The 26,664-nt window shown below is 41.6% G+C and overlaps 1 protein-coding gene across 1 annotated transcript in view; it reads right to left on the bottom strand.

Moving 5' to 3' along the window:
* Window positions 1-26,664, bottom strand: part of SPON1 (spondin 1) — a 346,568-nt gene that overhangs the window by 272,456 nt on the left and 47,448 nt on the right. The window contains exon 3 of the mRNA XM_005290831.5: window positions 18,420-18,553. Within this exon, the coding sequence (XP_005290888.1) occupies window positions 18,420-18,553 (134 nt within the window). The remainder of the gene's footprint in view (window positions 1-18,419; window positions 18,554-26,664) is intronic.

Below are 26,664 nucleotides of genomic sequence, written 5' to 3' on the forward strand. Positions count from 1 at the left end.
TGTTCCTCAGATTCATCACCAATAAAGGATGGCTCAGGTGTGAGAATCCCTCACATCCCCTGCAAATAATTCATTTAGCTTCTCCTCAATGGTCTTGTCTTCCTTGAGTGCTCCTTTAGCACTTCTCTCGTCCACTGGCCCCACTGATTGTTTGGCAGGCTTTATGCTTCCGATGTACTTAAAAAAATTGATGTTAGTTTTTCAGTCTTTTGCTAGTTGCTCTTCAAATTCTTTTTTGGCCTGCCTAATTATAATTTTACACTTGATTTGCCAGAGTTTATGTTTCTTTCTATTTTCTTCTGTAGGATTTAATTTCCAAGTTTTAAAGGATGTCTTTTTGTCTCTAACCAACTCTTTTACTCTGTTTTGCCCTAGCGGTATTTTTTGGTTCTCTCACTTTTTTTAAAATTTGGGGGTACACATTTAGTTTGAGCATCTACTAGGGTGTTTTAAAATAATTTCCATGCAGCTTGCCGCATTTCACTCTTGTAAATGTTCATTTTAATTTCCATTTAATTAGCTTCCTCATTTTTGTGAAGTTCCCCTTTCCAAAGTTAAATGCTACTCTGGTGGGTACCTTTAGTATTTCCCCAGCCACAAGGCTGTTAAATTTAATTACACTATGGTGTACACTATTACGGAACAGTTCAGCTATATTCACCTCATGGACCAGATCCTGTACGCCACTTAGGACTAAATCAAGAATTGCCTCTTCTTGTGTGGGTTCCAGGACTAGCTGCTCCAAGAAGCAGTCATTAATGGTATCTAGAAATTTTGTATTATTATATGACAATGGGCAAGCCTCTTGAGGCCTGACCCTATTTCTATTGAAATCAATGACCGAGCTGAAGTTAACTGAACAGGGAAAAGGAGCAGAGGCCTTCATATATTTTGACATTTAAATCAGGAAAGTAGAAAGGTCTCATTAAAAACTACAAGATGCTGCTGAGCCAACCTATTCTGTTTACAAACATTCCATAAAACACATCTTCAAATCAGGGCTACCCAGAGGGGGGAGCAAGGGGGGCAATTTGGCCCAGGCCCCGGGCCCCGCAGGGGCCCCCATGAAAGTTTTTCGGGGCCCCTGGAGTGGGATCCTTCACTTGCTCCGGGGGCCCCAGAAAACTCTCACAGGGCCAGGGCCCCTGGAGCTTCTTCCGCTCCGGGTCTTCGGCGGCAGTTTGGTGGCAGGGGGGTCCTTCCACTCCGGGACCCGCCACCGAAGTGCCCTGAAGACCCGTGGCGGGGGGTCCTTCCGCCCCGGGACCTGCCACCAAAGTGCCGGGTCTTCGGTGGCAATTCGGCGGCGCGGGCCCTCTGCCGCCGAAGACCCCAGGCCCCCTGAATCCTCTGGGCGGCCCTGCTTCAAATGCATTCAACTTTGCCTGCTAAAGTACCAGATGGACTTCTTTATTTCATTTATTAGATTTGTCCTACATTGTACTGTGTGTAGTGAACTGCAGGTGACAGAACTGAATGCTTCAGAGGCTGACTGGTATGAGGAGAATAGCAGGAATGAACAATTGTCTGTTCCTTCATTACATTAAAGACAACTGTGAGTCTTCCTATGCTTTGTTCAGACAGACCAGTTCAATGCCCACTTGTTAACAGCTTCTGCTAAGGTGACTCTGGTGTACTAGAGGATTACTTTAAAGCACCGTGGGAGCCATGGCACAATGGCACATCTGTTATGAGTGGCAGTTACTCTGGAGTGCTGAGCCTTTTGTTATTTGTAATACATATCCTACTTCTCTCTCATCATATGAATTTACTTTTCAGACAACACCTGTAAGCCTGCAGCAACACGAGAAGAGGTTCTCCTTCCAGTGCGTGCCTTCAATTCGACTTCACTGAGTTCATACAGACTTTAGAGAACTGCATGAAGAGAGACATCCTGATAAGCAAGCTGTAGGACTTTAAAAAGAATTGTTGATACATGTTGTGCATACTAACAGGCTTACTACCTCCCTGTCTGTACAGCATGTCAGTGAAGATCCCATTATCCTCACTCTAAACACAGCTGATTCCTCTCGCATCTACCCATCCCAGTGTCTGCAAACCCATTGTTTTTTGTGGCATAGGAAAGCTTGAAGTTTATTTTAATGTAATTGTGTGTGAGAAACTATTCATAGAAGCAAGTGCACTTTCTGATGCACTGCAAGACTTTAAACTACGTTCAGCTGCAGCAGTGATTTGACTGAGCAAGCAAATCCATTTCTCCAAGATAGCAGGGCAGAAAGCATTCAGAATGACACTGTTGAGCTAGAATATATCTCTGACGAAGCAGAAAATGTGCTACCTGAAGAGATGGGTACCTGTACATCTCAGAAAGGCAGTTGCCCACCCAAGCCCAATTGAATTTATCTCTGTTATTGGAACTGTGCAAAAGTGATCTTTTCAAAAAATGATAGGTTTCATTTAAAAGTTTCTCCTTTTATGTTTCAGGCTCCTGTGATCTAGACAAGAGAATCTTGTGTAGGCTGGGATTTTTAAAGGATCACACAGGAGTGAAGCACCTAGCGCTGATTGAATTTAACTGTAATTTTGAGTGTTTAAACTCTGAGACTCTTATGTTGGGGGGGAGTGAGGGGGGTTGGTGGAAACCTGATTGAAGATGATGGGATTAACTGCCACCCTTCATTCACGATAAATGTAAGAAATAATCTGCAAATAACCCTGTATGGAATGAGATAGCTAAAGAATAGGAGCCACAAAGCAAAATACAGATGCATGGCAAGGCTTGAGTAGAAGATAAACCACATGGTCAGTCGCCGTGCGTTGAACCCCCAGTAAGTGTAGACAAGGCCTGAGAGAGAAGCAGCAGCACCATAGAGAGAGACTCAGAGAAGGAGTAAAGATGCTCCAGACTCAGCCAGAGAAGCACAGATGGCGTGACCCTTAGAAAAAAAAGCTAAGAGAGAGTTTTTGGGAAAGTTCTGGCTGCCATAGGTTGGGAACTGTTAAAACCGGTCTCCTGATGCTTGATTCCTATTGCATTCAGGGAAACAAGACTTTCTACATTTTATGCAAACAAACACGTTTGAACCAAGGAAAAGAAACAATCTGTTAGCTCTTGAAAACAGGCTAACAATAGGGTCAAAAAGGGGTAACAACTCGTTTGAAAATCACAGCTGTATATGGATCATACCAAGAAAAACAACTAAAAGCCAAACTCAATAGAGTTACACCAAGGATAATTTGCCCCCACTTTTTAATCACACCCAAAAAACGCAGCTACTCCCTTTAAGAATACTAGTCAAAATGGATTTTGTTGCGCCTCCTAAGCACACAGAATTAGGAATAAATACCATGGGTCAGATTCTGATATCCTTACTTATGTTCAGTAATACCTTACTCTTTGAATAGTCCCAGTGATTACATTTAAACTCCACTTAAGGAGTAAGGCACTATTCAAGACAAGTAAGGATGGCAGAATCTGGCACTATGTAATGTCAGCGATTTGATTTCCATCATGAAATCAATCCCTGTTTGAAACTCTAACTATGAAATGCACTATGAAAATCTGCTCAGAATATTCATGGCCAGCCAAACTGCCATGGGCACAGCAAAGCTGAAAATTTTGGCGATGCTAATTTCATCTGAAATTGTGCACACCTTTAAAAGTTCCAGAAATTCAAAAATAGAAAATAGTGGGTGTATTTACATTTTGCATAAAATGTTTCACCCACCTACACTTGCAATGGCAGCAATCAGAAAATGCAATGCTAATTTCTCTATACAGTATCTTCTCATGACATTGACCACTACAAACATTAAGATCATAATTCATTCATAATTGTAGATATGACACTAAAACAGGGGTGGGCAAACTTTTTGGCCTAAGGGCCACATCGGGGTTCTGAAACTATATGGAGGGCCAGGTAGGGAAGACTGTGCCTCCCCAAACAGCCTGGCCCCCGTCCCCTATCCTCCCCCTTCCACTTCCCACCCTGACTGTCCCCCTCAGAACCACCAAACCCCCCCCCCCCCCGCTTCTTGTCCCCTGGCTGCCCCCTCCTGGGACCTCCCAACCACTCTCTGGGACCCCACCCCCTATCCAACCCCCCCCTGCTCCCTGTCCCCTGACTGCCCCCCCGCCCCTAAGCACTCTCTGGGACCTCATCCCCTATCCAACCCTGACTGCTCACTCCTGGGACCCCCCAACCACTGACTGTCCCCTGACTGCCCCCTCACGGGACCGCCCAACCACTCTCTGGGACCCCCTATCCAACCTCCCCTGCTCCCTGTGCCCTGACTGCCCCAACCCTTATCCACACCCCGCCTCCTGACAGGCCCCCCGGGACTCCCACACCTATCCAACCCCCCCATTCCCTGTCCCCTGACTGCCTCTGCCCCATCCAGCCGCCCCCTGCTCCCTGTCCCCTGACTGCCCCCTGGGGCCTCCTACCCCTTATCGAGCCCCTCTGCCCCCTTACCATGCCACTCAGAGCACCAGAACTGGCAGCCGCGCCACCTGGCTGGAGCCAGCCATGCCGCTGCGCAGTCCAGAGCACCGGGGCAGGCCGGCGGCTCTCGCCGCTGCACTGCCTGGCAGGAGCTCGCAGCCCCGCCGCCCAGAGCGCTGGCAGCGCGGCAAGCTGAGGCTGTGGGGGAGGGGTGGCAGCAGGGGAGGGGCTGGGGGTTAGCCTCCCCAGCCAGGAGCTCAAAGGCCGGGCAGGATGGTCCCACGGGCCCAATGTGGCCCGTGGGCCGTAGTTTGCCCACCTCTGCACTAAAACAATACATTGCCACTGTGCTAATTCCATGTGTGAATTAACTGCAGAAGTGTAAAACTGTGAATTAACCTCCCTCACAAACAGTTATTCCTCCCCATAACAACTAATCTATTGAGATGGATTCATTTATATTTTTAACTGAAATGCTATTGGAGTATCCCCCAATCTGGTTAAGCACTTTCAGAGGAAGTGGATTAGTGCTCCATTGGATGGTCCAAGTCTCATCCAAATGCTGAGCCTTTATTCCAGTCAATTTCTATTTGGACTGAGCTTGTTTAGGCTCCTTGGTTACAATGGTGGGGTTTTGTTTGTTGGTTTGCTTGTTTATTTGAACTCTGCTGTTGAAAAGTGATATTCACCAACACAAACACACAATATCTTCTACATGCCCCTCCATTCTTTGGGAAAGACGGTGAGGAACATTCCCCTGACTCTGCAGAAGAGGGAATGGGGTCAGTGACAGATCTTCTCCCTAATACCAGGGGCCTGAAGAACCCCCTTCACATGAAAGCAGCAGGTCTGGAAATATGCAATCCAGAGACAGTGCAGGGCAGAACAGGGGAGAAGCTATGAAACCTGCTTCCCTAAACACTGGAGGATTTTTATGGAGATAGTTAATTCTGTAGCTTCTAACACCAATTAAAATGCTGCCTTGGGGTGGGAAAGGGAATCCCAAGCAACACTGGGAAGTAGTAGGCAAGCTTTCTGATGGCTGACCTGAAATCTGAGGAAATGAAGCTTGGTTTCACCATAGGTTTATCCCCTATGTGTCCCTCCTCATGGAAGGGAAAGTGTTTCAGGTAGGTTCTTCCTGGGGTAAAAGCCAGATTTCCAGATTACTTTTCTCCTCCAGAGACTTCTACTGCAGGAAGTGAGCATAGTGGCCAATATTATTTTAGAGTTGCTGTCATCACTCTATTACTACTCATGAGGGACCATATTCTATCACCTTACTAATGTTGAATCTATAAGTGCTATTCAACATTAAGATGACAAAATCTGACCCTAAATTAGAAAATTAACTTTTTCCAGATAATTTTTTCACCCATCTGCAGATGTTGAAATATAAAATATAAAGCCATGCTTTATATTAAGGTTCAGTTTATAAAAGATTCATAAATGAGTAATAGATATTTTAATAAATGGTGAATCAATTGTTATAGAGATCAATTTGCCAATAGGGCAATAAACATATAACAGTGAATTATAATCTACAAAATGTCTTACTGATATATTTATAACCATGCTACTCATTTTTATAACATATTTACAATAGTATAAATCATTTATTAGTCCTTTATAAATGTGACTTTAATACAAATTGTGACCAATTATGATGTTTTTTCCCTTTTAATTTATTAGTCTGTTTAGTACATATCACTAGCTGCAGGATAATTTATGGTATGGGTTGATTATATACATTATATAGCTAAATCAATCTCTCTCTCTCTCTATCTATATATCTTGCACACAGACAAAATAAATAAATACATAAATAAATGAATAGAACAGAATATATCAAGAAAACTAACAAGTTACAGATAGGATCTGCAGCCTTGCCCATTAAGTTCGGTGAAATTTCTGCAACTATAAGGACTGTAGGACTGAGCCCATAAGCTGTATCTTTGAACTGGAAGCACTGTAGTCTATGAAGCTATGCTTATTTAAACCAGCTGAGGATCTGGCCCAGATATTTGATTTAATACTTCATTAAATCCTATTAAGTCACTGGACATCTTGCATAAGCAATACAGGATAAAACCCTTAGTGAAAAGCAAGATACGAACTTGTATAGTAGATAGTATTATTACCACTGCTGTACAAGAGTTTTTGCAATATCATTTTTCTAGTAATTGAAACTATTCTCCTCTCATTTCCCCTGGTGTATATTGAGCATTTTATTCCACTGAAGTCAATAATCAGTGAGATCAGAATTAGGCTGACTGGCTGTAATATATAAACAGAGAATACTTTTCTGTAATTTGGAGAGTAAGAACATTTTATCCATCAAAGAGTGAATTAATTTTTTAAATCAATGTTATGTTTTCCAAAGCAAAATATTGCCTTCAAGCACTGGCATAATAAAAGACACAACATGTTCTAAATATGCATTTTTGTGCAATGAGAGAGGTTTATTTCAATCCATGTGGTTAACAAAAATAAATATTGAGTTAATCCATTCTAGAGCTAAAGATATATCAAAACACTTCTTATGTCTTCATTTATCACCCTGATTTATGTTTCAAAAAGAAACAAAATGATGAATATCATGATTATTTCTGTTTCCTCTCTTTGTTTCCTCTCAAAAGCTGACAATGGCATTGAAGTCAAATTAAACATCTGTTTATAAAACAAACCAGAGTGCTGCTGACAGCTGCTGTGGAATGGCAAATGCTTTACAGCTGTCAGGGTCCTAAATTAACAATGATTTTCATTTACAAACAGAAAATAACTAGGAAATGATAGCATCTCTCCCTCTTTGTCTTGTTACTGGTTACAATACAGAAAAATGAAGAATTCATAAAAGACACTTTCAGAAAGGGGCAGGCGGGAGGCGTAAGGGAGGAAGGGACTAACAATTTGAGCCTGTTCATGTAGAACTACCTTTGATGGGAGCAGAATACAGCCTGAACCAAATTTTAGCGCCTGATAATTTGGGGAATTTTTCACTCTTCTTATACACGACATTGTCTTTTTCCATTGTTTTCCTCATGGATATTTAAAAGTACCCTCAATATGTTTTTCTTGAGGTATTGCTCATTTGTTAATTAAAAATAAGTCAAGTCATAAAAATACCAAACATGGAATAAAAGAAATAGGTCCTTAACTTTCTTACACTATTTAGTCTTTTAAGAAATGTAAACACCTTGAACAATGGTGTATCCTAGTCACAACTGCCAATTCTTCAAAGTTGGATTCAAAACAAGCCAACAAATTGTTTACTTCAGAACTATTCTACAGGAATTTTCAAGTACTAAAATTAAAATATAAAATAAAATAATTAACCTGGAACAAACCTGGTTTTCATATGATTGGAATTCACTGTGAAATCCATAGATGAGTTTTTAAGTTCAGTGACCTCACGAATGTTCACATAGGTTTTCTGGAAGTGGAACTACTGACCATAATGGAAAAAAACCATGTGTCTTACTACTTCATGTAACTTTTCCCAGTGAACATATTTTGAACTTGAATGCAGCATCAAAGAGTAGCCTCAAAATGTTACTGGATATCCACAGGCAGCAAAAAAGTTTGTATCAATATTAGACAAAAAGTTAATGACCCAAGAACAAATTTCACTCAGCTCGTCAGCAAACACAGGTCTAATAGATTCATGATTGATTTCAATTGCATTTGGGTTTCTGATCAAATGTTAGGCACACCTTTAATCTTGTTTTTGCAAGACACTAGAAAAAGCAAAGACATTCAAAAGAAGAAATGATAGCAACATGTCTTCTCATGAAGACAATAAAAATAAATGATAATTAGCATCTTATATTTGCCTAATGCCTTCAGTCCCTATGCACTTTACAAACAGTTGATCAAATTTTAAGGCATGGCTCCTTATTTTGCAACGATGCAAATATTTGTGTTAACTAATCAGCACAAGAATCTATGCAAATAAGTATTTGTATGTATGTATGCACGCATGCATGCATGTATGTGTCAGGTAGTAGGAATCCCAACTACCTATAGTACTAAGTTTTGCAGTGAAATACCTCTACATTCATATTTCCAGGTGTAAAATGAGAGGTCAATTTGAGGCCAGCTGAAAATTTAAGCCTATATATTATATATGCTGTCACTATCAATTCCAGTAACACTGGAGTGGAACACAACTTGTTCACTAGTGTACAACATGACAGTTTAACAGTCATGCAGTACACTAGTACATTCCCCTAATTTGCTTGAAAATTCTCCAGTGGAACAACATTTTTCCATAAGAAAATGCAGATGAATCAAAATCAAAATGTTCCCTGAGAAAGTCAATTGTGAAAAAATATGTTTAATATAAATTAGGACTGTCGATTATTGCTGTTAAGTCACGCGATTCACTCAAAAAAATTAATCTTGATTTAAAAAATGAATTGCGATTAATAGCAATTTTAATCGCACTGTTAAACAATAGAATAGCAATTGCAATTTATTAAACATTTTGGATGTTTTTCTATATTTTTAAATATATTGATTTAAATTATGACACACTATACAAAGTTGACAGAGCTCATTTTATATTATTATTTGTCTTACAAATATTTGTACTGTAAAAATGGCAAACAAAAAAAATGGTATTTTTCAATTCACCTCATACAAGTACTGTAGTGCAATCTCTTTATTGTGTAAGTGCAACTTACAAATGTAGATTTTTTTGTTACATAGCTGCACTCAAAAACAAAACAATGTAAAACTTTAGAGCCTACAAATCCACTCAGTCCTACTTCCTGTTCACCCAATTGCTAAGACAAACAAGTTTGTTTACATTTACAGGAGATACTGCTGACTGCTTCTTATTTACAATGTCACCTGAAAGTGAGAACAGGTGTTCACATGGCACTTTTGTAGCCAGCATTGCAAGGTATTTACATGCCAGTTATACTAAACATTAATATGCCCCTTCATGCTTCAGCCACCATTCCAGAGGACATGCGTCCATGCTGATGACACTCGTTAAAAAAATAATACGTTAATTAAATGTGTAACTGAACTCCTTGGGGGAGAATTTTATATCCCCTGCTGTTTTTCCCGCATTCTGCCATATATGTCTTGTTATAGCAGTCTTGGATGATGACTCAGCACATGTTGTTCATTTTAAGAATACTTTCACTGCAGATCTGACAAAACACAAAGAAGGTACCAATGTGAGATTTCTAAAGATAGCTACAGCACTCAACCCAAGGTTTAAGAATGTGAAGTTCCTTCCAAAATCTGAGAGGGATGAGGTGTGGAGCATGCTTCAGAAGTCTTAAAAGAGCAATACTCCGATGTGGCAAATACAGAACCCAAAATACTAAAAAAAGAAAATCAACCTTCTGCTGGTGGTATCTGACACAGATGATGAAAATGAACATGTGTCGGTCTGCACTGCTTTGGAGGTTATCGAGCAGAACCTGTTATCACTATGTCCTCTGGAACAGTGGTTGAAGCATGAAGGGACATATGAATCTTTAGTGCATCTGGCACGTAAATATCTTGCAATGCCAGCTACAACAGTGCCATGCAAATGCCTGTTCTCACTTTCAGGTGTCACTGTAAACAAGAAGCGGGCAGCATTATCTCCTGCAAATGTAATCAAAATCAATATATTTGAAAATGTAGAAAATATCTTCAACTATTTAAATAAATGGTATTCTATTATTTAACAGTGCGATTAATCGTGATTTTTTTAAAATCACTTGACAGCCCTAATATAAATTGAAACAAAGCATTTCAGTAAGGTCAAAATGTTCCATTTCAACCTCATCAGAATGGAATGTTTCAATGTTTCATTTTTAAGTTACTTTTTGTTTTGAAATTCATATCTAATGTTATAAACAAATATACAGATTCAAGTCATATAAAATAAAAATACATAAAGTAAAATTTAAAAAGTCAAAGTTGAAATTAAACATTTGCATTTTATCTATATGAAACATTTCAATTGACTCAAAATTATTTTCTTCAATTTAATTTTCCAGGATATTTTAAAATCCAAGATTTTTTTCTAATTCGGAACAGAAACAAATTTTGAAATTGTGGAATTTCCCTTGAAAGAGAAATTCCAGTTCCCGACTAGCTTTAGTCATTCCTACTCTCTTTCCAGGAGTGCAAGTTTAGAGGTCCAGTGTGAATGAACATAGCTGGATTTGGTTTGTTTTGGTTTTTTGATTAAACACCTAAGTTCAGATTCACTAGTATGCTACAGCTGCTCTGCAACTCTGCAAGTATGAACCTAGTTTACAGTAGCTAGTCAGTTAAGCCAGATTTGCAGCTGTTTAGTTTCACTAGAGCAGCACAAAGCAACCAGAGCATATATTAATATTTGATGATTAATATATTCATCCTGACTGAGACATCAGATTAGCGCGTCACCATAAGAAAGTATATTTATTAGACATGTACTCCAACTGTCCTGGGCTCCACTACATTTAAGAAATTATATTAAGGGCTTGTCTACACCGTGCTTTAGTCCACACCAGAGGGGTGTAAATTTTAGTCCACATGAACTGACCCCGTGCGGACCTGATGGAGCACACTAAAGGTTCCTTAGTGTGCAATAACATAGCACTATTTGAAATGGGACTACATTAAGGTTCTCTAGTGAGTATTAATGTTATACTGGTTGACACAGGACTACATTAATGCACAGTAGGGAACTTTTAGTGCATGCCAGCAGGGTCCAGATGGGCCAGTTAGTGCACAACATGCTAATGCAGACTCAAATTTATACCCTTCTGGTGTGAACTAAAGCATCATGTAGATAAGCCCTAAGTCTAGTAAGAAAGTGGAACTTTTCAGATTTTGTTTTAAATGTAAGTGGTCTACAAGGCATGGGGAAAGAGACTGTACATATTTCAATGGAAATAAAAATTTTATATAATTTAATGTTAAACGTGTTATTAATACAGCAGCTATATAAGTAAAAATATATGGTCTCAATCCCTCATTGCTTATTCAGGTAAAATCCTTTTTGGCAGTTTTGCATCAGGAATAAGAAATAGGGTCATAAGTTGCAATCACAAAACAAATTCTGTATTTGATGATCCCCTTGTTGTCATATAATAAGAAATAAAAAGTATGAAAAAGAACATGTTAAAGTATTTTAATCATTAGGCTAATCAAATAATATGAGTTAATATAGCCCCTTTCATCTGTAGACTCACAGCACTTTACAAAGAAAGATAAGTGTCACAGTCCCTATTTCACCACTGGGGAAACCGAGGCACTCAGAGGTGAAATGACTTGCCCAAGGTTACACAGCATGTCAATTGCAGATATGGGAATAGGCCCAAAGTCTCCTGACTTCCAGTCCAGATCCCTAGCCAGTGGACCACAATGACTCTTTAAAAGCCCTATTTAAGGGAAAGAAAGGTGATGATTTGTGCTCATGGGGATCATTGCCCAGTGGTCAGGGTTTAGGTCCTTTCAACTGCAGGGTGGAGGGTGGGTTGGTAGTGGAGGCTGGGCCCTCCCACTCCCCCAGGCTCCAGCCCACGGCCTGAGAGGGCTATCAAAGGTCTGACATCCAGAAGTGCCTTAAGGCTGCCCTCCCTGGCCACTTCCTACCACCTCATTATTGTCCAAAGTTCGCAGTCTGTGGCAAGGAGGTGCGAAAGTTGGTCAAGCTCATGGCTAGGTGCCTTTTCATGGCTGTGATTGGTGTGGCAGCGCTCTCTCTCTCTCTCTCTCTCTCTCTCTCTCTCTCAGGGCAGTGGCAGCCTCCTCCTGTGACTTGGCTCTTTGGCCAGATTAGTTCCAAATCTCTCCCCTGCTGGAGTACTCCATAACACCACAAGGTTCGTAGGAGAGAGAGAGGGGAGAATGCCTCCCCCTCAGGGTGTATCTGAAGCAGGTTCTCCCTTCCCTCAGGGAGGGAGCTTCAGGTAGTTATTGTTGGAAGAGATCCTGCCTTCCCTCAGGAGCTGTGAACTTCTGGTGTGCTCTCTTCCCTGGACTGCCACCAAGGGAGCTATTCTGCTCCCTTTTAATTTCTCCTCCATACCTCATCACAACTACATCATGAGTTCTGGATGCTGGGAAAAGATTTGATTGGACAGATATCAAGAGAATTTCATTGTGTGCCCATGCATATGACCCCAACCAGTCGGAAACGGATAGTTTCATTGAGATTTTCGGGTTCCTTTGAACTCTAACTTAGATTTTCCAACCGCATTGGAATAGCAGAATGGGATGCAAACCCAAACAAAATAAAATTGTGTATGAACCTCATGGCAATCAACCCCCCTGGGATTCACGCACTTCTAGTTTAATATCATTTACTTCCAGAGATATGGGGGCTGGGAGAAAGAGGGATGGCACACAGGAAAGGAAGCCACATGTTCCATGGAGACATGAATATTGTATCTCAAGTGCAGATACATGTTTTGAATCCTGAAGTTGTTCCTGAAATCTGCAGTATGTTTTGCTACCAGCTCAGCAAGCACACCAGATACACCATTTCCCAATGAAGAAATTTTTTTAAAATGCATACAGTGAAGTGCTAAATCTGCAAGAGTTCTTATTTGGGAGAGTCCTTTCAAGTTGCTCAGCCTCTGGTGGCCACTTACATCCAGAAAAGGGGAAGTTAATAAATCATGAGGAAGATTATTTATGCAGAAAAACAACAAATTCCACACTTCGTCTGAAAAAGATTAAAACATTCCCCTAGACATGGTTCAAATTTTTTCCCCATGAACAATCCCATGAAGAGGCCTTGATGAAGATATTTGATATGTTACAGGAAATAAGAGAAGGAATAGTTATCTTGGATTTTCATTTGTTGGTTGGTTAACTATCGTTTGGATGGCAGAAGGTGAGCAGCTAGTAAATAAAATCTTGTAAATGTTTAGTTTATCATACAAAGCACATATCATAATTGCCTGAAATCCCAGCTATGTGATCCCATCAGAGCACTGCTTAAGAAAGTGAGTTTGACTGAGTCTGAATGCAACAGATTATTTAATAAATATTGTCCAGGTGCAGATATATTGTATATTTAATTTACCATTTAGAAAGGAAATCTTAAACCAGTGTTTCTCAAACTGGGGTCGCCACTTGTGTAGGGAAAGCCCCTGGCGGTCCGGGCCAGTTTGTTTACCTGCCCCGGCGGCCCGGGCCGAGGGACTTACTGGCCGCCGCTTCCAGCAGCCCCCATTGGCCTGCAGTGGTGAACCACGGCCAATGGGAGCCGCTATTGGCTGGACCTGCGGATGGGGCAGGTAGACAAACTGGTCCGGCCCGCCAGGGGCTTTCCCTACACAAGCAGCGACCACAGTTTGAGAAACACTGGTTTAAGATTTCCTTTCTAAATGGTAAATTAAATATACAATATATCTGCACCTGGACAATATTTATTAAATAATCTGTTGCATTCAGACTCAGTCAAACTCAAATGCAAAAAGAGGAAAATATAATTAGCATCTTGCAACATTCCAAAGCATCTCTTGCATTTGCCTCTTCATGAGATTTACATGACTTGACAAACTTGAGTGACTTAGATATTAGCAAGATTTTGCATAATTCCTGCACTATTTGCAAACACATATTTATACAACAGTTTCCCCACTATTAAATTTTAATGCATACCGAGCTAAAATACGCAGGCTTTACTCCATCATGTTATATTATATCCTTCTATTGTATACACTTTCCCTTAATATTTTCCTTTTTTTTCAGATTTTAATCTGAATCTTCCCACATTTCAAATCACACTTAAATGAGACACTTTATCCCCAGCAATATACTTTATCATTCAGCTTCAGAAACCTAGGGCTAAAATTGGTTTAAGACAGTCTGTCCTCCAGCATAGCTAAGAAATGCACCTATAATCTAAGGCTGTGTCTACACTACAAAGTTTCTACATGATGTAAATTATATTGGTTTACACCGCTCAGGCATGTGTACACTTGGCTGCTTGTGTCAATGCTGTGCATACACACCACAAATGCTTGCATCAATGGAAAATGCGGTGCATCACAGGTAGGCATCCCAGTGCGCCCTGCGCAGCCAACCAGCACAACGCCTTGTGGGACATTTTCTCAGTGCTTTGTGGGATACCAGCAATTTTCCCAGGGATTTCTGAGAACTAGGGGCCAAGTTCCCATAATGCCACTTTCTCCATCCCATAATGATCATTCCATCCCAGAATTTTAAAAGGCTCACAATCCCATGTGTCACTTTTTGGTTTCCACCATCTCTCTGGCAGAACCCAGAGTTCAGCACAATTCTAATGACCAATGCTACTATAGGATGCACAATTTGTCTGTATCTGCAGAACTTCAGTGACTACCACTGCAGCTGGTGGTTCAATGAGGAAGAAAAAATGTTTGACAACAATGAATAGAGGCTGATGGACACAGTGAATAAAAATGTCAGATGACTGTTGGCATTCACGGAGCAATTCTACATGGTGGATCAGTGCTTCTGGGCCCAGGAAACAAGCACCGATTAGTGGGATTACATCATACGGCAGGTTTGGGAGGATGAACAGTGGCTGCAGAACTTTTAGATGTGAGAGGCCATATTTTTGGATCTGTGTGCTGAATTCACCCGAGCCCTCTTGCACTGGGACACCAGAATGAGAGCTACATTGATAGTGGAGAATTTTTTTTCTTATTTTATGGCAAGAGAGGTGATTAGCAACGTTTAAATAACCAAGTCCAAGTCTGAAAGCTTCTCCGCTTCTGTGTAATGATACATATTTCCCCAAGACTCTCCTATCATCCATTTTTAAGATGTTCCACTTGCTGTAGGGACAGATCATTGCCGCTCACACGCTCTTGCTCACCCCCATTCCAGAAAAGGTTTCAATGAGTCCCCCGTGTGCACAAACATGTCTGTGAGAGTATAGGCCAGGAACCAGCAAAGCACATAAGTAGATGTTTAAACTTTAAGCATGCACTTAAGTCTGATTTCAATGGGACCTAAGCATGTGCTTAAGTACTTTGCTGCATTAGTTAGTATTGTATATGTATCCAGGCAGTGTAGACATGCTCAATAGACTCGTGGTTACGTATTTCAATGCAGAGTCTGGGAGAATTCAAGAGATTTATTGTAAACTGGGGCAAAATAGAGACCAAACCTTCAGGCTTCTGTGCTGCAACAACCCAGTGGGAGTGAGGAATCTGACTGCAGTGTTCTGTACCAATTATGGTTATGAAATATCAGATGTAAAATAACCTGGTAATGTTAACCTTTTATGCAAAAAATGGATTAATAGTTGTGTGACAAAGCAAGGTAGTATGGGGTGGGTGGGGAGGCAAAATGTAAGCTAATGCTACCGACAAGCTGCCCTTGAAGTTATGCATCAAAACTAACTAGTACTCATGCCAAAGCATTTCTACTTCCCAGGCTGCACTTGGAACCTTCACTTTCCCATTTCCCCGTACCACTTTTGGCTTTTTAGCCGAACAGGTAATAGGTTCAGCGCCTGAAAAAGTTTAAGGGGACTGCTGGTCAATTATGGGCCTCAGGTAACAGATTTTACTAACCAGGAAAATAAAACTCAGTGTTAAGAACAACATCAGACCAAATTCTATTCCCAGTTACACGGGGGCAATTCCAAAGTAACTTCATTAAGTCTGTAGAGTTACTCTGGATTTAGGCTGGCATAATGAGAGCAGAACTTGGCCCATAGTAAGGTAAAAACGTATTTGTAGATTAGCTTCATCTAACAAACTGGTAACTACCTTTTCTCCTTAAGGCATGATTCTCTTTACACTTGTAGCAGTGTAAGTTGAAGCCAATGGATCAGTATATGGTGTAAGATAAGAATCAGGCCCTCTCTGTCCAAAACTGGCTCAAAACCACCAGCACCAGTTGATGCAAATCTTACCAGCAAATTATCAGGATAGAGTCCTAGCTCCAGCTGTGCTGCATATACAGCTGCACTCCTGCATATACAGAACGAAGTGGGGAGGAGGAGGGATGATTTGCCTCCTTCAGAGTTCAAGGTAGCAGAATTTCCCCTGGATGGTTTTGGCCATCCCTAATTATAATAGCTATTTTTAAACAATGTAATTTGTATGGTCTCATTGAAGCTCTCATGATTGCCAAAATAGTTGAGAAAATGGTGCCCAGCATTTGTATGGATTTGTATGGAAGCGTGGGGAGGTGATTATAAAGAAGGCTTAATGTAAACCCTATAATTTAGATGAGTTCCAAATGAAAAAATGTAAATGGTGTTAAGTTTATGCCAAAAAGCACAACAGTAATTGCTATGTATCGTACTACTGAGCACTGGATTTCAGTGCAAATGAAAGCCACATTATAATGTTAATCACCGGCTCTAACAAATCACAATAAAAGGTAGTTGTTTTTTTCTGAGGTGTTTCATTCTTCTTTTGAACTGAACTCAGAATTACAACAGTCAATTTATCTTTTGCATCTCTAAGCAACTAGTTCAGGGAAAATTGTATTTTCTGCAGAAGTTTTATTGAAAGACAGCTAATAATCAAATAGTGTTTTATTCACATTCACCAAAACATGTGTATTTAACAATGGCCCTTCTACCTGACCTTCAGTTATTCCACCCTGGTTTTGATCTTGTCAGATACTGCAAGCTTAACAGTTTGGAAATGGTTAAGTATTTGGATGAGTAGTCTATATACTGTAGAAATTAGAAACCTACCTACTAAATCACCCACACTTTCTCCCTAGTCATTTTTTAATTAATATCTCAGAATTCTAATCAGAGACACTTTGTTTGTTGTTGGGCTGACTTTTAGAAGCTATGTAAAACCAAGTTCCTCCTTACAACCTGTGGACGTGAAAGATCCCACCATAATTCTTGTAAGAGCAGGGTCTTAAATTATGAGGTTCTGGATAAATTCCAACTCAATTAATATTAATAATTATTATTTGTTATATGGTAGTACCTAATTGCCCTATTGTGGTAGGCACTATGCACACATATAATGGAATGATCCTTGCTTACAACCAAAGAATAAGACAGACAAACCTCAGGCGGATGCCACAAAGATGCAGGTAGCACAGAGACCGTTATGATTAGTATAATAAGAAGCAATCACAGTACTCTAGCTGCCCAACCCTTGTGAAAAGTTTTGTAGGAATCATGACTTTTATGGGTTTTAAGAATTAAATTTGGCCTAGCTAAATGTTTCCTGTAGCTTTTACTGCATTAAACATTTTTCACTTCCTGTTTCAACCACCAAGAGACAATGGGTGATGCTTCAGGGTCAAATGCCTACAAATGCTGATAATACAGAGCAATATAACTCATTCTCATCAGAACGAAACACCACCATCAACTAGTTACCCCAATGTCTGGAAGAAATACACACCTTGAGGAATAAAAAGGGCTCAAATACAATCAAAGTAAGATGAAGGTGATGCTCGTGGGCAAGTGAATCATCTCTCTATTAAACGGTGCATTGACTCTGAATGAATCTTCTTGGATTGCTGATGGGGCTCTTATAACACCATTACATTATACACAGTTCTTAAATTAGCTTGCAACACAGTGGACAGCGTGCTGCAACATTTTGTTGTAACTTTAAATCAGGAAACAAAACAAATTTCTGTCAAAACATCCGGTTGCTGATCTAACACAGTGCTTTTCTGGGTGATATTGATTAATTTGAGAAAATGCAGGTACCATAGTGCAGCCCGATTGACATGCTTGGCTAAAATTTAAGGATTTACCAGCATTTCAATCATGCCTCCGATATTATGCGCATAATTGCCTCCAAAAAATGTTTAGAAGACTAACTGCCTGATTTGTGGGTGAAGTCTTCTAAAAGCTATGCTTCTAAATCGGTGCAACTGGGGACACAAAGCTGTGCCCGGAATATTGAGTCTGTTTTTTAAAAATGTAGGCCAAATAGCTGCAAGGGAATGTTGTGCAGGTTAAACTACTGCTGACTCATGTGTATAAAAACAGGCATCAATGTACTGTAAATCATATTAGACTTATTATAAACTGAACCTGGTTTTACTTGTAACTTGGATCCATGTAAAAGTACTTACTTCAGAATTACACAGCCTGTACCAACAGGGGGCGCTGTCCAGAAAACATGAATCCGTGTCCGTCTTCTTGGCGTACTCTCAGTAACAGCAACAGGACAATTACTCATGAATTGTGTTTCTTCTTCATCTATAATCTAAAGAAATATAAAGATGCTTTCTATAATAAATGTGCTTAGAAAGTGTTTTATGTCAGTTTGTATCTCCTTTAGATGGAATTACCCGTAACTATATTTTTCTAGATCACCAGTCTTTCGCAGATAGAGTTGTAAAAGTCAATTAATCTATTAAAACAAACAAAATGAAACCAGCACTAACAAAGAAATGTTCTCAAGTTATGGGAAGTTGCTCCTTTCTAAATATGGCTGCAAATCAACCATATAGGGATGGAGTTCCCAAACTTTTTGCCAACTCGACCCTATTTTAATGAATTATTTCCTCCCAGGATGCCAGACAGCAAGGAAGATGACATTTTGAAGAGTAAAATGGCATCCTCCACACAGCATGACCTCACACACACCATACATGTGAGTTCATGCTGCATGGAGGACACTGTTTTGCTCTACAAAATGGCGTCCTTTATGGCTTATGCCTCACACACACACTGTCCATGCAAAGTCATGCTCTGTGGAGCAAAATGGCCTCCTCTGCACACTAGGGATCGCTGCACCGATCTGCTGGTGGCACAATCCCATTTGGGGTTCTGACCCACAGTTTGGGAACTGCTGATGTAAGTTTAAGTTGACCTTGATAATTGCAACTTCACATAAATGTTTACAGACAGAATGATAACAAAATTTACATCATTTCCACTATTTGTATTGTAACAACTGGAGTTAGTAGAGAAAACATGTTACAGTGGGCAGTTTCTCATCAAACATCTGTGTAAATCCTACTATACTCAAGGTCTTATGCCCAACACAACCAGTAAGGTGTGAATCATACTTTCATCTGTAACATAGCTTCATTCCAGATCCCAGTATCTGAGGCAATATGCATAAATTATTGCTTTATAGGGTTGGTTACTGGTAAATATAAGAGAAGTGAAGTGAAGAAATAATATAATATGACCATATACCCTTGAGCCAATTGTGATAGTAAGCTGATGCTCTGCAGGAACAGGGGCTGTGAAACAGAGTTTGAATTAGAATATGCAAGACTCTGGTTTTGATACATGTGCAAATATTTTCTACAAGGTCCTCCAGTATTTGTATTCCATAGGTTTCACTTGGAGTCTGGTGTTTGAACAAGTGCAAACTCTCAAAGATAATTCAGTTAAAACTGCCAAGTTTTGTTTGGAACCACACAATGCTGTGATTTTGAGAGGCTGCACTTCAAAATCAGAAAATGGCTTGCATTGACTTGGCCTGGCCATGGATGACTTCAAACTGGGTCCAGTTTACACCAGAGAGTTACAAATCTTAGCCAAACCATTCAACAAATCTTTTCTGAATTTCAAGATTGTATAGGGTTACCATTCGTCCGGATTTACCCGGACATGTCCTCCTTTTTGTGCTAAAAATAGCGTCCGGGGGGGAATTTGTAAAGCACTCAAAATGTCCGGGATTTCCCCCCTCCCCCGGCAGAGCAGAGCGAGCGGCTGGGAGGGCTGCAGGAAAGTCCCGGGCTGGACTCCGGAGCAGCTGTAGAGGAGCCGGATCCTCCCTGCATTCTGAGCAAGTGTATCAGCACAAAGTGCAGCCCTCCCCTTTTGCAACTGGGAGCGGTTTCTGCCATGCAGCGTAGCAAAACGGGAGCGAGAGCACTTTGTGCTGATACAAGGGCAGCTCTCCCCTGCAGCCCGGTCCGGCAGCACTGTGCAGGGCCAGGGACCGGGTTTTGTTGTGCTGGGGAGCGCAGCCACGTGTCCGGCTGGCACAGAGCCCAACACCCTGTTCTGAGCAGCAGGGTAAGGGGGCCAGGGGGCAGGAGAAGGGGCAGGGAGGTTCTGGAGGGGGCAGTCAAGAAACGGGGGGGGGCTTTTGGGGGGGAGTGGAGAAAGTTTTGGGCAGTCAGGGTACAGGTAGGGGGTAGGGTCCTGGGGGGCAGTTGGGGGGGTCTTAGGCGGGGGCAGTTAGGGGATAAGGAACAGGGAGGCTTAGGTAGGGGGTGGGGTTCTGGAGGGCAGTTAGGAACAGGGGTCCCAGGAGGAGGCAGTCAGGGGACAAGGAGCGGGGGGGGGGTCGGGAGTTCAGGGGGGGCTGTCAGGGGGCAGGAGTGGGGAGAGGGATCGGAGCAGTCAGGGGACAGGGAGCAGAGGGGTTTAGATGGGTTGGGAGTTCGGGGGGGGGGCTGTCAGGGGGTGGGGAGTGGTTGGATGGGGCGTGGGAGTCCCAGGGGTCTGTCTGGGGGTGGGGGTGTGGATAAGGGTTGGGGCAGTCAGGGGACAAGAGGCAGGGAGGCTTAGATAGGGAGTGGAGTCCTGGGGGGCAGTTAGGGGCAGGGGTCCCAGGAGGGGGCAGTCAGGGGACAAGGAACGGGGGGAGGGTTGGAGGTTCTGGGGGGGCGGGAAGTGGGAGGGGCAGGGGCGGGGCTAGGGCGGGGCTCCTCCCGTCCTCTTTTTTGCTTGCTGAAATATGGTAACCCTAAGATTGTAACTGGGCACATTTTCTGTGGCAGCAGGTTTTAATTGCTAACTTTTTGCCCAACTCTATTCACCATTGAATACATTCTGCAATTAATGTTGCTTTAACAGATGTTCTGGTACAACAGAGAGAATTTCATGTAGTGTAGAAAAGGGAATATCTGTAGTTTGAACAGATTTTCATTTAGAGGGTAGGTGGGGTCTACACTAAAACAATTGGCACCCTGGTTGGCAATCTCAAAAGAGAGGCCAAACATTGGGCATAGAGCTAGAACTCCTTTCCTTTTAGGTCAGGGTAGAGGTGCATTGGCACAATCCAGTGTGGACAACCCTCTGTTCTACTTAGTCTATAGATAAACAGATGACTTCGGATTCTAGGGCCATTACTTGCCTTTTTTATGAAATCTAAGAAAATAACCAAAAATAAAAAACAATGAATATATAAATTCAAGGAATGTATGTGGATACAATTGTTTTTTAATATATCTAATACCTATATATTTTGTCCATCACATTCATTGATTTGTATCACATACCTTATGAGACACACGTCACTGCCAAACTATCCCACTAGATTTGAATTTTGTAAATTGTTAGCATGAAATGTTGAGAATATGGACTGCTGTGAACAAACATAGGTCAGGCGCTATACTGATTTTTCCCCCCACTTCTATTTGTCATGATCTAATGGTCTAAGCACCAAATGGCACTCACTCAAAGTCCTAAACTGGAATCTTGGCTTTGACACTGAGTTGTATTTATCCTATCTGCTTCAAATTCCCCATCTGCAAAATGGGGAAAATAATATTTATCAGCCTTCCTCTCAGATATTCTGAGGGTTAACTGCTCAGCGACTGATTGGGATTCCCTTGATTATGTTGCATAGTACAGGCATGGCCACTCATAATCCTCTTCTGCCTCACTCTCCTCCTTCAAGATGAGTCCCCTCAGCCTTCCCCACATGGGTCAGTATTGGTAATGTGGCTTGGCCCTTTGGCCAACTAACTAAGCAAATTTAACACCTTCCAGAGTAACAAAAGTCCAAAGACACCCAAATCCCAACAAACAAAAGATTCTTCCTCTTGGGCTAATCTTCAGCCCTCCTTCAGGGCTACCTTTAAGTCTCTCTCTCCTCTGAGGTAAAGGGCTGACTCCTAAGCTGCTTTCCCTGGAGTCCGTCTTACAGTCTACCACTCACTGGAGTCCCCTGCTTCCTGCAGATCCTACCTCAGAGCTTCCCACTCTCTGAGTTCTCTTAGCTCTTTTTATGAGGCTCAGATGTTCACCAGACTGTCACCTGACTCATCATGCTGGGAAGCAGCTAATTATGGCATAGGTAATGCTCACTGCATTTTCCATTAAACAGGTAAGTCACTCTTTGATGGTACTTTACTCTGTTTACTCTGTAAACAGTTCCATTTATTTCAATGGGAATTTTGATTGAGTGAAGAGTGTGAAATTTTGCCCAGGCTGCATAACTGGGGATAGAACAGGACCAGAATTATTAAGCTTTTCATAGTACATGCATTTTCTGCACACCACTGTAAGCTATTAATGTCATTATTTTCTCTAATGTTAGCCCACGGTGGCATTTCTTAGCAAATGGACTTCATTTTCAACTTATTTCATTATATTTTACATTTTAGCTTGTCTCCCATTACATTGTGTTTTAAAACCCAGAGAGTGTGGGAGAATAAAAACAGGGAAAGAAGAGGAATTGGATTAGTTTTGCCTAAGGGTTATGTCTCAAGTTATGGCTCTGAGAAGATGAAGTAATACAGTGCCTGCTTGGCTAAATAGGTCTGATCATCTAGAACATGTCATTCTACACCCCATGGTGATTTATATACCTAGCAACATTATTATGTTTCAGAGGGAAAGAATATCAATCACAGATACTTGAAGCAACAACACTTGTTTAAATTTACTTCCTTGCAGTCATACTGTGAAATATATTCTATTTTTGTTTTGGATTATGCTGGTGTCTGCTTTTCATTTTATATTCTGATAAAATTATGAAAAATTAACTATCATTTCCAGCATTATAGCACAAACCCAGACTGAGGGGGGAGGGATAGCTCAGTGATTTGAGCATTGGCCTGCTAAACCCAGGGTTGTGAGTTCAATCCTTGAGGAGGCCATTTAGGGATCTGGGGAAAAATCAGTACTTGGTCCTGCTAGTGAAGGCAGGGGGCTGGACTCGATGACCTTTCAAGGTCCATTCTAGGAGATGGGATATCGCCATTAATTTCATTTTATGTTGAATTATGAATGTTAACTAATAACTAGTAAGTAAATACTATTGCATGATTTAAATAACATATCTACTCAGTTGAAATAACATTTACACAGCAAAAATGTTATGATAAAGTTGTTATAGATGAATGATTGAAAATCCCATAAACCTATGTGGGAGACATGGTGAGGGAAGTAACATCTTTTATTGGACCAATTTATGTTGGTGAGAGACACAAGCTTTCAAGCTTACACAGAGCTCTTCAGCTGAAGCAGAGCTCTTTGTAATCTCAAAAGCTTTTCTCACTCACCAACATAAGTTGGTCCAAAAAAAGATATTACTTCGCCTATTACCCAGGGTTATCTGAACCCAAAGCTATGGTAACCAATCTCTGTTTTTCAGGCAGTGTCAGGAAATAAATCAGTGAGGGAACACAGCACCTCCATCTGATAAATGATTGATACCCACAAGTGTGCTTTTACTCAAAAATCCATATTCTTATTGAGTACAAAGCACATATTAAAACTATCAATAACCTAGAAGCACCCCCAAATAGTTATCCAAAATCTGAAGTGATAGCGAGTGGCAGCAGCAGGGTTCTAGCAAGCCTTTCTCCTAGCTGCTGGGGAGATTAATATTATTGTCTTTTTGCTCTTAGAAAATTCAAACTTTTCTCAAAGTACACTTTCTAACTAATTTTTTATAAGTAACTTAAAACAAAGCATAACTTAAAGTAATCTTTAATAGGATGATCATTTTCCCAGCAACAGCAAAGAACTCATAATTGTTACTTATCAGCAAAGCAGCTCTAGGAAGAAACTTAAGGACACAGGCACTTAGGCCTGGTCCCCACTTAGTCCGGACTTCGTAGCTGAATTCGAAGTACCTTAGTCCGAACTTACCGCGGTCCAGACGCGGCCGGAAGTCTCCCCCCGTCGACGCCGCGTACTCCTCTCGGCGAGCTGGAGTACCGGCGCCGACTGTGAGCACTTCCGGGATCGATCCCAGAACATCGATGGCGTGCCGCCGGACCAGCCGGTAAGTGAAGACTAGGCCTTAGAGCCAGGGCAGCTAACCTTGTCAGCTCCTGTTTTTGTCTGTGTAAGCAAGGCCAAATTTCTTCTTGCTAAGTGGTGTTCTCACTTCCAGTTTTTGGTCACTAAGTGCACAAGATGGCTGTGGGTTATGTCAAGTCCAGTTTTCTCGTAACACACCCACTTTTTCTCTACTATCCTGGGACCAACATGGCTACAACACTGCATAAACCTTGTGGGGAATAATTTGAATGAGTTAATTTTAAATACTTTGCAGAATCCATGTTAATTCAAATTGGTGACATATACCTGACTAGCCCACAAAATGTATAGGTAATTCAAATAGCCATGCTTCAGTGTGGGAGCAACTTCTACAGGAAAAAAAAAAGAATATCTAATTCATAAAGATATTAACAGTTCTTTCCTGTTCGGTTCAATCTCTTCACATTGTTTCTAAAAAGGAATAAGCTAGAAACTAATTTAAACCTTAATCCAAAACTTGGATTTACACAAGACTTTTCTGCGAATTCAAGAAAGTTTGGATAACTCCCTTCCAAAAATTATGTTTTCTATATATCAGTGGTTCTCAACCTTTTTTTTCATTTGAGGACCCCTTTGGAAGTCCTAGACATAGTCACCACAGGTTGAAAACCACAGTTCTATGGTAACGATAACCTTTCACGGACCCCTTAGACATAGTCAGTGGATCCCCAGGAGTCTGCAGACCACAGGCTGAGAACCACTGCTATATATCATAGAATGACCAGATCTGATCTCTCAGATCTTACTCAAGTCAATGGAGTTGACAGCACTCAACACTTGGCAAGACTGGGCCCATGGAAGTTAAGAGATGGAAAAAAAACCTTATATAATCTAGTCTAGAACAATCCCATGCTAATATAGGCTAGTTCAGGGATCAGCAACCTTTGGCACGTGGCCTGCCAAGGTAAGCCCCCAGCAGGCCGGGTCAGTTTGTTTACCTGCAGCGTTGTAGGTTCGGCCGATTACAGCTCCAACTGGCTGCGGTTTGCCGATCCAGGCCAATGGGGGCTGCAGGAAGCGGTGGCCAGCACATCCCTCAGCCCGCACCGCTTCCCGCAGTCCCCATTGGCCTGGAGCGGCGAACCGCAGCCAGTGGGAGCTGCGATCAGCCGAACCTGCGGACGTGGCACGTAAACAAACTGGGTAAACAAGCCACAGGAAAGAGGTGTGTGTAAGGGTATGGCTTCACTGCACAGTCAACCTGAGCTCTTACCTGGGTTTCAACACAAATCTCCCTACCATCCATTCAGAGAAATCTGTGACTGGGTTTGGAGGTGTTTTAGCCCCAACTAGCTTACCAAGGTGGAGGTATAGGTTGGATCCCGGGCTTTGGTTTAATTCTGGGTGGAACCTGCCCACTTTGCAGTGAGGATGCAGGCAAAATCACCTGAGTGCTGATATTCCTTCAATGCCTTCCCACAATTCCCCTGGAAAGACAGACACTTTATCTCACAATTGACAAGGAAAAACCCTAGAGTGCAAAGAACCCACAGACCCACATGGGCAGGTGCAGACACAGTGAGGACAGTAACACAGGTAGGACTTTGCAGTGGAGATGCTTGCACCTAGGTGCTCAGACAGGTGCCATTCAAGCACATTATGGTTTATCTTCACTGCATGGGTAAAAGGTTTGAGATGAGTTTGGGCGGGGGGGTTGGTGAGAGGTAGGTGTGACTAGGGTACTTCAGGATGGGGAAGAAAGAAGCAGGTTTGGGAGAGAGGCGAATGAAGACAGACTGGGGGAAGGAGGGAAATAAAGCTCCCTGCAGGCTGAAAATTGGGAGGAAGTATCCCCCATCCTTTCCTGAGAACTCTTCTAAGGTCTGGATAATTCCAATATGGATTTGTGAACACTTAGCCAACGGAGGCCTTAGAAACTTCTTCAATTTCCCCATCACTTACAAACGTGTCACAGAAATCAGAATATGCCCTTTATCTCTGCCACCTTATGTCCCACTGATCTGCCCCTACTTTGCTTTCACACCCCTCACAACATGTGCTGACAAAACTGACTTTTGGCTTGTGGGAGAATCAAGAAAGCAAAAGAAGAAAGCAAGTTTCTAAACTTTTCAGGTATCAAAATGAGCAAGGTTCATCATTCAGCTGCCATGCTTTCTGCTGAGATCATTCTCCTCCACTTAAGAATCTGGAAGTAGAAGCTGCATTATATTTCACGATGGAACAGCAATCAATGCTGGAAAGTATACCTCTAATGGAAGCTACAGCTTTGAACCTAGTTAAATTAATTAAACAGTTGTTCGATCTGTTCTCCAAAAATACAGCGCTATTCAAGACCTGTATTAAAATGCAAAACAGCTGGTTGGGTCATTCTTAAAAGGGATGGTTTCCTGG

Source organism: Chrysemys picta, chromosome 4, assembly GCF_011386835.1.
Source record: "Chrysemys picta bellii isolate R12L10 chromosome 4, ASM1138683v2, whole genome shotgun sequence".
NCBI classification, from domain to species: Eukaryota; Metazoa; Chordata; order Testudines; family Emydidae; genus Chrysemys; species Chrysemys picta.